The sequence below is a fragment of the Amia ocellicauda genome, chromosome 5, assembly GCF_036373705.1.
Source record: "Amia ocellicauda isolate fAmiCal2 chromosome 5, fAmiCal2.hap1, whole genome shotgun sequence".
Lineage (NCBI taxonomy): Eukaryota > Metazoa > Chordata > Actinopteri > Amiiformes > Amiidae > Amia > Amia ocellicauda.
In genome coordinates, this window is record NC_089854.1 from 30,408,775 (window position 1) to 30,424,480 (window position 15,706).

At 40.1% G+C, this 15,706-nt stretch overlaps 1 protein-coding gene across 10 annotated transcripts in view; it reads right to left on the minus strand.

The window, feature by feature from the left end:
- The window catches only part of LOC136750029 (C-Jun-amino-terminal kinase-interacting protein 4), a 76,840-nt gene that overhangs the window by 27,135 nt on the left and 33,999 nt on the right, over positions 1–15,706 (minus strand). For 8 of the 10 annotated variants that reach the window (XM_066704761.1, XM_066704760.1, XM_066704753.1 and 5 more), the window contains exons 3-5: positions 13,477–13,547; positions 11,230–11,324; positions 2,973–3,126 (exon numbers count right to left, since the gene is read on the minus strand). In XM_066704761.1, coding sequence (XP_066560858.1) covers positions 2,973–3,126; positions 11,230–11,324; positions 13,477–13,547 — 320 coding nt within the window. Of the gene's footprint in view, positions 1–2,972; positions 3,127–8,109; positions 8,395–11,229; positions 11,325–13,476; positions 13,548–15,706 lie in introns of those variants that run through there. The other 2 variants (XM_066704757.1, XM_066704759.1) reach the window with 2 other exon arrangements.

Consider the following 15,706-nt stretch of genomic DNA (forward strand, 5'->3'; position numbering starts at 1 on the left):
GTTTCCAATGCCAAATCGAAACAGATGCGTTCACTTCTTAGTCCTCTGTGCTGCCTGCCGTCATCACTGCCCTGTGTTGCCATGGTAGCAGCAGCGCTCAAATCTCTGCCCAACCTCTCTCCCCTCTTCACTAATGAAAACACAAGAGGAACGCTCTGCAGAGACTGACAAACACTTGTTTTTTTTTCCAGGAAAAATACACACAGAAAAACAAAACAAAAACTCTGCCTTACTTTCCACTCCAAGAAACGAAATTCACATTCTCCAAGAGGGTGGTTTTCATTATCAGATTTTGTATTCTTATGTATCATTTATAGGCTGCTCAAGGTTGAAAAGATCCAGAAAATATACGTCTGGTAAACTGTTTTAATTTCTTTTTTAGAGGATCCTACAGAGAAAAATAGCTGAGTGAGACAGTATAACCGCCGGGTAACAAATAGTTCAAATGAAAATAACAGAATCAAAGGTCAGTAGAAATTGTTAAACAGTTCATTTTTTTCCAATGTACGCCACATTACATGCTTCAGTGGGAGTATTTGTGGGGGCTGGCTGAGAATTCCATGAGAGTAATGCGATTTACATTGTCTGCAAATAGTGCTCCTGTGTTGTCAGGTGTCAGAAATGTAGCAGTGGGTCATTTAGATATGTTTCAAAATATAATTTAAAACTGTGATTAATAAAAAAATGAATAAATCCAAATCAGACTGTAAAATTCAGAATGACATATATGAATGATTACCAACATTAATAAGTTTTCTAAGGTTTTTCCTTCGGGACAGCAAAAAACAAAAAAGCTACTCTTCTGAAACTGTAAAAATTGGCAGAACAACGTTCAATTCTTTCCACCCACTGTGGCAAAAATCTTCCAGTCAATAGACATGCAAGTTGTTTTGTAAGCTAATTATTAAAAACACGGAGAGGAAAAAAAAAAAAAAAAAAAAAAGGCAGAGTTCCAATACAATATTACTGCTTCAGTAAAACAGTAAATTGATTTCACTGCTGCCTCCAGTTGAGCTGGTCTGGTCTCAATACTTATAAGCTTTTCCACTTGCTTCTAGAGACAAATGTACAGATGTTATTACAGTCAACACTGGTTGAATGTAAATATAAGCTTCCAGTTACAGAAGAAAAGAATGTTTAAAGCAAACATTTTTAAATAATACGTACGTTATATATATCTAACACTGCATGTAACAAAAATTAAATGTTCTTCATTAATAGAGACTACTTATTATAGAATTTAACATTTTAAACGTTCTAAATGTTTGCATCTCTTTAAATCAAGAAAAACTGCTAGAGGTTAACACATGTCTATGTACAATTAAGATGTCCCCCCCATCCCCTCCCCCCATTTAACCATCACTTATCCTTCTCTGTCTTTGCAGGCACCTTGAGTGATGCAGCTGTTAGCTGCTGACAGGCTTTAAAGACAAACAGGCACCCTTGTTGCTCTGTCAGCTCTTAAGAACATACGTGTATCATTTGAGCCTCCTTTAAGGTCAGTCTGCTCAAGGTGATGGGTTCAGGGCTTCTCAGTGGAAGACCCAATACACTGTATACTGTGCTAGCAGTCATTAAGTCATTTCAGCAGACTACCTAGTTATTCAACAAGATAACAAAATGTAGCATTCTAAAACTTCTTCTAAGATTCCAGAGGATACAGATGTTCCCCAGTTTAAGGCGTTTATTTATCCATTTCACTTATTTTGTACGTACTAAGGGTTGGGTCATTACAGTATGACATCAAATACAGGAGGAAAGGAAGTGGATATAAAGATGTTTGTTTTACTGACACTCTTTAACTTGGGATGGCTATAAACACCAGAAGAAAAAAAACATATCTCTTTGGTTGTGATGGTTTGATCCTCGCCACTGGGTTTCACTGTCCTCGACGGAGGGTGGAAAAAAAAAAACAGTAAGTGGAAATGAATATTCATCAGGGGGGCTTACAAAACAGGCTCTGTGTGTTTGGCATGTCCAGTAAATCAGGCATTGTTTGTACAGAGACACCCCCTGTTTCACATCTCTGAACAGATTAGAAATGGATGGGGACTGCCTCGGTCCCCCACGATCTGCTCCAAAGACTGCTTATTAGTTATTCAGCACACACCGGGCTGGGGCCTTCCAGCGGAGTTTCTTTCATTCTGTTCCCGTTTCACACACTCTGTCGGATGTCCCACAAACAGCTCAAGTGAAACCCGCACAGGCCTGAAACAATTTCCTTGTGCTTTGGATTGCTTTCATGTTCTTATTTTTTGAATGCATCTGCATTACATGCATTTCACCCCTAGGATTTACTTTACAGACTTCATGTCAAATGGACTGTTTTCAGCTTCTAAAAATCCTCAATATTTTGCAACGTGCAGTAAATTATTCCGGTTAGTTCTGTTTCTGTGGGGAAATAAGACAGGTCTGTGCACTTAAACACTTATTACATTAAGAAGGACATTAATATTAGAGGGGGGGAAAGGGAATACTGTTCTTTAAAAGTTCTGCTTATTCGATTAAACAGCTTTTGAAACTGCATTCTTTGGAGTTGGACGCAAAGTGATTTTGAAATTCTGATTGGTGTAACCCAATCAAATCATATGTAGATCTTGGTGCAGAAAGTGGACACATAGTGAATATATTTAATCTTAACCATTGGAAAGTAGTTTATTAAGTGACCGAGAGAGGTTTTACAAAAAAAAAAAGTTATAATTTTGTTGAAAATCGACACCATTTCTCTGTCCCGTGACACTGATGAGAAGGTGAGAAGATCCAGAGCTTTGGGGGTAAAGGAAAGTCAACTGCAGTAACGATGAAGACACCTAAGTCAGTATATCTTAACCATGCCGAATGATGAGGGGAACTATTTCACTATCACAGGGTTGTCGATTGCCCATTCCCTGATTCTCTGTTATTATGCATTCTAAAATAAAATAAAAAGAGCGCAAAAGTATAAACAGACATTTTTCCACAATAAGTCGTACCTTGAGGCTGGTGTTGGAGCGTGGGTGGCTCAAGTTGTTAAATCTCCAGTTCTCCGTTCCAGGGGTCTCTGCTCCCTCTCGCTGGCTGTCTGGAGTGAGAAGAGGGTCCCCCCCGGGCAGTGGGAATATCCCCAGCGAAACAGGACGCTCTTTCCTGGGCACAGATAAACAAATTAAAATATAGTAAGATAAGAATGAAAATGCCATAGCAAAACCAGGATTCATTCTCAGTTTTATTTATTGTTATTACACTGTGGTGGCAGAGATGCACATTTCATTGTCAATCACTTGATGTCACATTTATACGCCTCATTCACATCAGATTCCCAACTTATCAGAGGAAACTAGCTTGACAAAGGAAACTGTGAGTAAATTGTTGTACACACTTGTTACCAAAGTAGGATGTAAAATAAAATACTACAGCCCGCCAATATCCTCCAACAAACAGAAAAATATACATTACAATGTATCCTTGTCAGGAAAAATGAGATTCTCCAGCGTACTTTAGCTACCAACTCTAGCTGCTGTGAAAATGTTTCTTACTTGACATTCCCATATGCCAGCTCCATAGCAACAAGAATTCAATTGTTTCACGCTAATCAGACAGTAGAGGTTTAAAAATAATAAAAACCTCAACAAATAAATTATAATTATAAAAAACAGCAACAATCTTTCTTTTTTTTTGTTGTGGTCTGGAGTCAAACAAAGAAGAATGACTGCAAAAGCTGCATTCCACACATTATTTTCTCCACGGCCTACAATCTAGCTTGCACTGTTCTCTGGACTCCACAATGAGAGTCACTTTCCTAGCCTTTGATTCAAGGCGCAAATCGGATGGTGCTTAATTCAGCACAACACAGGCCCAGAAAAATGCTGACCACGGGATCTGCTGGGGCCGCAGGGTTGACGATTGGCCAGAGGCTACACAAACTGTCACATGGATTGGCCCGATGCACAAGCCGGATTAGCGGAAATAAAGAAAACGGTTGCAAACGCACCTGTTTAAAAATGTGCAAAACCAACGTTCGAACTCTCTTGACTGAAAGCAAAATCGCTGTTAGTGGACAGCTAGGAATTTAAAACAGGCCGTGCAGTGGTTGTGTACCTGAAAACCACTATCAAGTAGCATCTAAGCTCTTAGTATCTGTAACCAATAGAGTGCTTACTGTTTCAATGTATATTCTGATCTATGATTGCATTTCAGGAAGTCAGTCTTCCCTGACCCAGCACATTTCATTGCATCTTATCTTCATACGTATGATTACCTGATTGTACTTTCTTTAAAATGTATAGCTCTTGCTACACCCCATTGTTCTGTATCTCTCAGAACAGTAAGCAAAGTTCAAAAGCCACTATGAGACTGGTGTCCAAATCCAATTCTGGGCAAGATAACTTATAATAAAAAATAAAAAAGGCTCACTTTTCACCATTTTAATTGAGAAAAACTAATTTAACAATTCTGACGTACTAATGTTTTTTGCCTACCTACTACCGTAATCAGAACACAGGAGACCGGAAGTTGGCAATAATGGAGTGGGCAAATTACAATCCATTAAGAAGTTACAAAACACAGCTCAAAAATTAAAATGCAAGCAAGCAAGCAGCTGGTTCCTTTAAGCTCTGATTGGCGCTCTGTACCAGATGGATCAGAAAGTATTTTTTATTCTCAATCGGCTCAATAGTTGGTGTGTGGATGTTAAGTTGCTTAGTGCAGGGTCAAATCAGGCCCATGCACAGGGCAGGACCTTCCCCCCCATAAAGGACAAAGGGCTCAGTTTATAATAGACAGACAGACTACGCAGTTTTATGTAATATATCAAGGCTGCACAGGTTCAGGATTCCTTTATCCATCATTTGAAATGCGCTTGGTCTGAAACAGTACGATACATCAGTGTCCATCTGGGATTTACACTTTTATTTCATGAGATGGGGCTCTTTGGCAGTTGCTGGATTTGAGTGTGGACAAATCTTAGCTCAGGAAATGCAGAAAGCATCATGAATCTGAAGAGGTGGGGGTTTCAACTGCCACCCCACCCCCCACAGAGTTTTGAAAGGAGTAAGCCACCCCTATATCTGTGCAATATATAATTTCCATCTCTGCGCCAGACCAATTTTTTAGGGTCTCATTATTTTTCTTTCTTGTGGTGCTATTTGTTGTAGTAAACATCCCAGCATCAGTAAGGTGCAAAATGCCTGAGGAAATGACACGAGGGAGGGTAACAGTGTTGTAAAAGAAGCTGTCTCCTTAGCCTTCCCCCTATCCCCTGCAGCTAACTAACTGGCGTATTCAGAAACCCAGGATAACTTTTTACTTGAGTCTTTTCGATTCTGACAGCGTATGCAAGACATTCTCAACACTGCAGCAAAGACAAAACGCAAGAGGTTTGCAGCTCTGTGATGCAAATGAGACTTTATAATGGTTTTATGTAGCAGCTGCATTAGGTACGCCAAGTGATGCGATACTGCACTGCACTCTTAAAGTTCGATTCCATCCCCACATTTCTTGGCAGGATTCCCTCTTCAAAAAGAGCTTGTATTTGGTTTCTCTTCCATGTTAATAAACGTCCCTCCGTTGTTCTAACCACAAAGTGTAACCCTGCCTCGCTTAGATACCACCGTATAAGTTTGAAGGAAAATAACAACTATCGTTTATATCTCCCAACTTTGCCTGTTCACTCAGACAGTCATTGAGCTGCTCATGTTGCAGGGATATGGAGTACCAGAGGACTGTGCCGAGATTATAATGGATTTCCACACCACTTTGTTCTGCATTTACGTTACAGGGGACCCCTGCCACCCCCCGACCCCCAGTGTTTCTCCATGAACAGCAGAGATGGAAGTGCAACTATCTGTATCCCAGACACAAGGGTGTTGGGGAGTGGTTTATAGTGGCGTGCCACTGGATATCACAACAAATCATTTTCTAGGCAGCATCTCCGCTTTAAGACTGAAGACCTGGAGCTTGAGTGCTGATGTAAACCATTCTGAAACTCCTGCCAGATACTGCTCAGGGAAATTAAGTGGCAGCACAGGGATAGATAGGCATTGAAATACAATCCCAAAGGCTTGATTTGGACTCTGAAAATGCATATCCCCCTTTCTTAAAGACACACTGTCCTCACTCGGCCTGCTAAGGAGTGTGTTAGTGGAAACTGCAGGTTGGTGTCGGCAGTGAGATTTAAAGTTCCTAGGAGGAAGGAACACTACACAGGAAGAGTCATCTATTTTATTGAGCTTTAGATGTTTCTCAGCAGCTCAGTATTAGCACAAGTCCAAGGCTCGGTTTTAACCAGTAGGCTGTATCCTCAATTGCTGTGAAGATACAATTGATAAATCAGTATAGTTTCATTAGATTAATTAAACAAAATGAATGACTGACTAACATTGTTTCAGATGAAGGCTGTGGATACTCCTGACTATTATTATTATTAGTGTCATTATTATTGTTATTATTATAGGCTAAGTACTAATTTTCGCCATCAGTTCTGTTTCTTACTGGACTCTGACCTCAATATTTATGTTTATAGCAAAACATGTCACATTCTGACTAAAGTTTTTTTATGCTGACTAAAGTTAATGAAGTTGGTATTTTTTAATCTTAGGTGCCAACTTGTGCTGGCCTGTTCTTTCAGCTGCTGAATTCTGCCATTAATATCCTTGGGCTCATAACAGTGTGATTTACAGTTGGAACAAAGTCTTTGATAAACATGGTCTGTTTATCATGTCTGTGTAGATTTAGGCAGCAGTTTCTCTAACAGAAGTGGTTGCCTGAACAAATTTGAGCTGTCACTGTATTTTATGAACCCTCCTTTGGTGTTTATCTGTGAAATTTCTAGCCATGTTCTGCAGAGTATTTAAAGTTATCGCTGCTATAATTGAATCAAAGAAACTCCAAACAAGGTGACTATACATTTCTTAGTAGATGTCAGCCTTGTAGCTTAAAAAAATAACTAACTAAAAGCATAGTGACTGTGGTTCATAACATACTAATTTGCACACAAATAAAAATATATATTAAACAGCAAATTTGCTTCATTATTATAACATGCTAGTATTAGCAGTACTGCCAAACCTATATTTAAAAGACAGCAGAACCCAGACAACATTATAGTGAACAGAAATGAAAACACCACAGTGACAGGTCAAGGTTAATATCCTGTTAACAATCTATTAACATGATAACGTCAGCCTGAAGAAGCAGCTTTTCAAACGCTTTCAGGAACACTCGTGAATCATGAATTAGAAACACTTACTGACAATGCTATGAAAATTGCTACAAAGTTAATTTAACAAAAGGCATCTTAAAACTTTGACATCACTGTTTTCAGAGTTCAAACGTAACAACTAGCAACAACGTGAGGTGAAGAAAGCTTTCACTGCTATTCAAAGGGTACATCAGGTGGGCATAATTTCAAGGTGGCCATTATGGAGACATACAATGCACTGGTCTCTATCCAACCTTTCTGTTTAAACTAGCTGTTCCCTGTTACACTGAAACAGAAAAGCATCAGTGCCTCTTGGGAACAATGATCCCCACACACAGCAACATTATATTAATGAAAAAGCTTTGCCATTCTGCAGATGACAAAAAGGCTTCTATAAAAACATTGCTCTGGTGCCTGACGTTGCTTGGGGAAGGAGCTGGGATTTAACCTTCAAACTTCACAATTTTAGAAGCATCGATCTATTCTTTAATAAAGGAAAATGAAAGAATGGATCCATATTGAATACTTTTCACTGCAGGTTCCCAAAACATTCAGAAAACAACTTACTGAGATTTGGAGTCCTGCAGAACTCCTTCAAAGTAACAAACTACCTTAAGACCACTAAGAGTTTAACAAAACACAATATTTAACAGAAGAGAGCAAGAGGGGGAGAAAATAAAAATAAAACTAATTTAGAACTTCACATCTACAAACATTTGCCTTCTCCACTGTTCTCTTCAACAAGACTAGAGCCCGAACACTACACACTATACGACACTATCAGACTGGCATTCTTACAGCAGGTGCATCTGAAGCCCACAAACTGCTAATAAACACAAAGAATTCAGATAAGCGGGAAGCAGGAGGGCAGTGAAGGAGGGAGGGAAGGAGGGAGGGATGGAACACAGCTGGTTGCAGCGAGCGGGGGGTACCTGATTATCCTCGGCAGGGTCTGCGTCAGAGCCGGCAGGCCGGTGGATACGGAATAGTGCACGAGCAGCAGCACGGAGAGAGACACCAGGATCGCTGAATTAATGACCACCGCCCCGCCAACAAAGCCAAATACAAAGAGCAACATGCACCCAGGACTCATGGCTCTGGCCTGGCATTGTGGAGCGCCAGCACTGAGAAGGGGTGCTCTGGGAGGTGGGGGGGGTAGAGGGGAGGGTTAGGCTGCTCAGGGGAGGACGGCGTGGGTGTATCCTAGCTCCCCTGGCTGGTCACGCTGCCACAAAAACAATGCCATCAGCAACAGCCTGAGCCAGTTCTGTGCAGCTCAGCTCTGCAGCAGACAGCTAGGAGTGACATCATCCCTCTGTGAAGCAGCGTGGAGCTCGCTTGCCTGACTCCCTCTCTGTTGCGCGCACTCTCACACACACTCACTCTCTCTCTCTCTCTCTCTCTCTCTCTCTCTCTCTCTCTCTCTAATCCACATTCAATGCAGTAATACACCACAAAGAGAGCTAATTAAATATTTAGCTGCCCTCAGAGATTCTGCCTCCCCTTATTGGCCAAGAGGAAAAGTGCAAACTGCACATAGTCTCGCGGTCTTTGGCAAATCCCGGTAACTGTTTTTAAATCATTCTGCGGCCGTTCACATGGGTCTCCAGAAGAAAATATCAAAATCCTCCATTCTAGGCTTGGGTATTTTCTTTTTTTCAATACCAAGTAACAACTCATTTACATGAAAGTACCACACACACAGATCTAATTCCTGAATCTGTACAGGAGTTTCCATTAGAGCAACAGTAAATTGAGATAACTTTCAAAGGCTGAAACAGTGATTAAGATCTGAAGGTTTGGATATCAATATAAAAAAGGACTTGATGAACGTGGATCAAATGCATAAAAGAGGAAGGGGGGAAAAAGAAAAATAATTCCAAGATGTCATGAGGAATGTCATCTTCTCGGAAACAGACCCTCTTCTAACGTGTGTGCCTTCAGCATTTCAGATTCATATTAAACAGTTTCAGCTTTCTATTACACATTTTTCATATAATCCCTAATCCTCTACAATTGCTGGGGCCAGATGGGCAGTCCGAGGCTACCAGGGAGCCCATGTCTTTTCTAACATCAAGATGACTTATCTGTGCCTGGTGCTCTGACTGGAAAGGGATTCGAACTGAACAACTGAGCAGGACAATGTCCTAGTACACACAAGTTCCAACACTCATCAGGTTGTTACGGTATTCACATAGCCCTGTCATGTTCAGGAATGGACAGCCTGCATATAAGGCTAAACCTCCTGCAACAAAATGCCAAGCAGAGCAAAACAGAGCAGAGACCAACACAAACACCTTTGTATTAACCATGTGATTAAAAAGTTAAAGATCTGTAGCAATTCAACACATAGTTATGTACATTGATATCGCTTGCAGAACCCTGGTATTTTCCCTTTAAATATTAAAGGACTGAATGTGTACCTTGTAAATGTTTAATCTAATACCCATGAACGCCTCAAGCTTCTTGCACACTGAATACATGGCAGCCTGGGACACGATATTGTTCCATTGGAAACAAAAGGAACTGACTTTCACTTGATTACCACCGACACCTACTCACTAGCCTAAATGCTTTGTCCGGGAAATACACGGAAACAAGGAACTAAAGTGAAATTTTGCCTGACCTACATACAGGAAAATGTTCGGTAGGTGGTGACCCGTTTCAGTAGAGACTCACATAGCACTGATTTGCATTACCCTAGAAACTCTCTCTCACACACACACCTATATACACATATACACACACACAGACCCAAAAGTCTAAATAGCTGCACTACAATGCCTATGGCAGTGCAACAGCTAATTTAAAGAAGGATTCATTTCTTGATGCTGCAGACACTGGTACAAAACACATACGTTTCTCGAAGACAATGAATCAATTATTAATTCATTTTTGGACATTCATTCTACTAATCAGCTTTTTCAAAATGTGCCACTTTTTGTTTGTTTTTTTCCACGGGTGGTGAAGCAGAGAAAATCTTGTCATTAATGACTTGTAATTAACTGAAGCCCATTTGAATTATGAATTACTCCAATTAAAAAGACACAACAAAAACTGATGGGAAAGGCCAAAGCTGATGAGTTTTTCCCCACTGTCAGAATGACAATCTTCAAATCTATTATGCTAGGTCCATTGTCCGAGTTACATCTTGTCTGCACACATCTTACTGGTGTTAGACCCAATGCACTACAAGGAAAGTTTAAAACAAACAAGAAAAGGACAAACTAGGGATGTTAACTATTAGTTTGAATGCTTTAGGGAAAGTAGCTGAAAGTTAGAAGTCAGAAGGGCAGGATATCTGGTCAAGGCACAGTGTTTTTTTTAGGTGAGGAAACATGAGGATTACCAGAAGGGACTATCTCCTTCCATGGTGTTACAGATCAGCCCATGATGGCAAAACACACTGAGGGTGTGTCAGTTGTGTTATGGTTATATGCCATTGCATTTCTGGAGCCTTCATATCATCACAATGTCCACTTAACCACTCTGCCCTCAAAACAGCACCATCTTAATATGCTAGGAACTGTATCCAGGGAAACAGAAAACCTTCAGAAGCATTGTAATAGGCACAGTCATGAGAATTATGATGTAATCCTTGGGCTTGCTATCAAGGTACCTGATTAGTGGTGATGGGACTTAGTCAGCATTTCGTAGCCGGGTATGAGGATTATAATATCAAAGCAATTGCAATTATCCTGGATATTTGAATTCTGGATTTCTTCTAACAATGTGGAGAGCATTGGTAGTCACTGTATGTGGCCAGCACTCAATGATTTTCTGCAACCCAGAAAGACAAGAAGACTAATATTTTCCTCATTACAAACCTTATTCCATGAAGTCTGCGATACTGGACTTCCTGGATTTGGTGGCTTCACAGCTTCTCAGGTGTAACACTAGGCCATGACACTTTGCTAATTGGCAATCGAATACAAAAGAGTCTCTATTGGTGAAGCACATTTGTATTGGGCACTCGCACATTACACACAAACACGAAACGACAACTTTCAATGGATTCAGCTCACATGAACACCAGTAGATAAAAGACTCACCTGACTCGGCCAAGTGTTCCCGACTCAAACGAATCTCCTCCTGTAAGCTGTTGAATTTTGGTGCGTTCCAAGTGCTCCATATAGTTATGAATCATCTGCAAACATAAAGGAAAACAGGCTCAGCGAACGACAGACTGCTTAGCCGAAATTACTTGATACTGGTCAGTGGCCAGTTTGCTTAAAACACTTAAGTATCAAATAATTAAAGTATTAAATGCGGCAGCTTTCCCCTTAACAAATGCATTGACTTCAGTGTTTTGAGGTACACTCCTAAACTTGACAAACAATTAGGGTCAAAACTAAGGAGGAAACTTAAGTTGTTTTAAGAAGTGGACACAGAAGCTCAGTTGATTATTATGACCTATGGAAGACACCAGTTATTGGACTTAAAGTAGTTATGGGACATTCCTGTAATTTAATTTCTTGTTATAGATTTTATGCTATGCCCCAAGTGACCCACAATTATAATATCTCCTTAGATGTTTTATGTGCAATGGCAACATGACAATTTAAAATCCTCTGGGGTCTCTCTCTCTTTTCCATAACGTTATTCAATTCAAAATTGGACCCCTCGATAAGAAGAAAAGATACATCTTATAGCTGCATAGGCCTAATGTATTCGATGGATTGCCTTAAAATGACACAAGCTAAAATGATTAGTGCTTAAAATGGAAACAAATGTGTGTTAAGCAGCACTTTGTTGACCAAATTGAAAGAAGTGATTCACTTTACAGTAGAAAAAAGGAAATACTGAATGCCATAGAACTGCTTTAAATTAGGAGAATCAGAATAAAATATTGAGAAAGCAACCGTCAATGTGAATTGCTCTTGCTGTATTAGAAGATCTACAGTGCTGTTACAATTACAACAGCAATTTTAAAATAGTAATTCTGAATCACATGCTGTCCTCAAACTATGAACACAAGTGCGCTTTGGGTCAGTGGTTCTCAACCCTGGTCCTGGAGCAGGCCCGTGTCTCCTGGTTTGTGTTCTGGCTGAGCTCTCACTTACTTCAAATCAATCATAGACTGGACAAAACAATTGAAACAACTGAAAATAACACAAACGGGTCTGATGAAGCCATTTCAATTCAGACAGGAAACCCAGGGGGGTTCCAGGCAGTTAAGAAGCACTGGCCTCCCATGGCTGGAGAAGGATATTGACAAGGACAGGGAACAAAAGCTGTTAATATATACCTTTAATATATACACATAGACATATACGGTATATAGATCTCTCTCCAGGGAGCCAAGTGCATGACCCATTTATCTTTCTCCTAGTTCTTCTGCTGCTGTCTGAAACCTCCTGAAGTGGGAAATGAGCTATAAATAGGCCTGGACTGACTCAGGCAGAGGGAGACAGCTGGACTCTGCTATTTAAATATTACCAAGCAAGCTCCAGTGGCCATTTAAAGCTCATGAAATTTGGATGCTTGTGTATGTGAGAGAGAGGTGTGTACAACATTGCATTCATTACTAATTATTAGGCCCAGAGAAATTACAGTCAGTGCTGAAGATAGATTAATGGGAACAAAAAAATAGAGAACAGTCATACAGCTTAATTACTGTATAAATCTTTCCATTGCACCGGAAGGCCCTAAGAAGCATCCTTTTTTAAATGGTACCATTTATTTAAATTTGGGTCCATTAATTAATCCATTAAAACCCAAGAGACTATTATAACAAACTCTAGTATATGAAACTACAAGGCTGAATTGAATGCAAGGCTTAATTGTTTCCAAAAAACAACCAAATGAAAACAGACTTGTTCTGATAGTCAGATTAAAACATCTGAACCTGACTGCCATCTACTGGGTTTTATTTGAATGTCATGATGATGCAAGATGACCTTTTTCTCTTTTAAAGGATATCAGATTGTAAAATGGGACAGTACTCTGTATTCATTCATGCTTCTTATGGACACAAAACAAAAATACCAAAAATAGCAAGTTTAGGGCCCAACTAACATTTACGCTGTTGATTTTCTTTAAATCAATATAATAATGCATTCACACATCACATTGAATATCATTAAAGTATAAAAGATCATCATACTCTCAAAGAGGAACCAAATTAGAGCAAGACAAGACGTAGTCCTGAACCACCGGCCATCATTAACAAGGGTGTCCATTCCGAAATTCACCTCTCTCATCTCCCAAATGTACACAAAACGGAGAGACTCATTTTACTTTTCCCCCTCAACCCCTCCCTCCTACTCCATCTCTATTCCCTTCTCTCCTTTTCTCACCTCGGTGTGTCTCGAATGGAGAGAATTGTACTCCTTCTTTAGCTCTGCCTCCCGCTCCTCCAATCTGCTGACTGAAAGAGAGAGGGAGAGGGAGAGAAAAAACAAAACAACGGTCAGTTTCGGAAGTGTGGGCAAAGCTGAGTGCTACCATCTTACAAGGGAGAAGCAATAAGAAATAATCATTATCCTATTACGCCATCAGAAATGGGAAACATGTACTAAGTACACTGTCTGGATAAGCGTGAAGACTGTTTGTTTGCCAGGTCCAATTGCTGTCTCTTACCATTATGTTTGAACATATGCGTCCATGTCATGATTAAAGTTATGTAAAATCCTTGGCAAAACAGGATAAGTTCATATTACAAAAAATAGGGAAACAGGCAAACTATCTGACAAGTAATTGGTGACATTAATCCAGATACAAAATGGTTTCAGCAGTGCCACAAAAACAACAATAAAAATAAAAACAACAACAGCAACAAAATCACAGAGTGAGCACGTTTTAATTTCTGTCAGATAAACATAACAAGTTAGAGTGCAAAAGAAACGTGCAAATAACAGATCTACATTTTGAGATCAGTCATCTGTTGCGACTACTTCGAACGCACAGCTGTTACCGCCCAATCCAAGGTCTGTAAAATTCCTAATTATGATCTATTACCATCAGTCCGTTTGTTGTTCAGTTCCACTTGGCAAACGGTTAATAGGATTCTACAGAATTTAATACATTTACCTCTATATCTTAAATAATTTGTAGCAATTCTGAAGTCTCACTAAGGGGCCTGGGTGCTGTTGCGCGGGAGACCGGGGTTCGAATCTCGCCATTGCCGGAATCCCCCGTACATTACACTGGTGTCAGAGGCTTGAGCCGAGTCTGCGTCTGTCCATCTCAGGGTTAGGAGATGTAGGAGCAGTGCGAGGACGTGCTATAACTGCTGGGGGTTCGAATCTCACCGTGGCTGGAACACCAGCAGGATGTTACAATATTGATTCTAAATAAACGGTGCATACGCAGATTTCTAATGTAAAACGAAAAATCCTCAAGTGGTCTTGATTATTGCTTGTCCTTGGTGTGACAAGACTTGAGTGTGTTGGAATATGTAATGGTGATGGTTTTCGTTTTCCAGGGTGCAGCTCTAACTACTCTTGGAATACATTGGGGAAATCTGTGGCAACACAGACACCGTGTGGGGACAGCAGATGTGTTGCTCAAACCCAAACACATTTATTAAAAACGGCACCAATAAGTGAGCAAACCGGAGTAAAAATCTTACTCGTCCACAGAAACCAATTGTATAAAAATAACCGTAGAGGAATCCGATCCAAACAGGTAAACAGGCTACATGTAGGCTTCACGGTATGTATGTATGTATCTTGGCTCAAATACGATCTAGATATGACATTCATATTTATCCTCTTTATTTGTTTATAATATCCTAAATTCACTGTTTATCTTCAGTTACCTATTAATAAATTATAATTATAAATGCTAAATATACTAAAGATAATTACACACATAAAGGATAGAACTCTGCACTGTATTTAGTTCACATTAACTATACTGTACACTCACCTAAAGGATTATTAGGAACACCTGTTCAATTTCTCATTAATGCAATTATCTAACCAACCAATCACATGGCAGTTGCTTCAATGCATTTAGGGGTGTGGTCCTGGTCAAGACAATCTCCTGAACTCCAAACTGAATGTCTGAATGGGAAAGAAAGGTGATTTAAGCAATTTTGAGCGTGGCATGGTTGTTGGTGCCAGACGGGCTGGTCTGAGTATTTCACAATCTGCTCAGTTACTGGGATTTTCACGCACAACCATTTCTAGGGTTTACAAAGAATGGTGTGAAAAGGGAAAAACATCCAGTATGCGGTAGTCCTGTGGGCGAAAATGCCTTGTTGATGCTAGAGGTCAGAGGAGAATGGGCCGACTGATTCAAGCTGATAGAAGAGCAACTTTGACTGAAATAACCACTCGTTACAACCGAGGTATACAGCAAAGCATTTGTGAAGCCACAACACGTACAACCTTGAGGCGGATGGGCTACAACAGCAGAAGACCCCACCGGGTACCACTCATCTCCACTACAAATAGGAAAAAGAGGCTACAATTTGCACAAGCTCACCAAAATTGGACAGTTGAAGACTGGAAAAATGTTGCCTGGTCTGATGAGTCTCGATTTCTGTTGAGACATTCAGATGGTAGAGTCAGAATTTGGCGT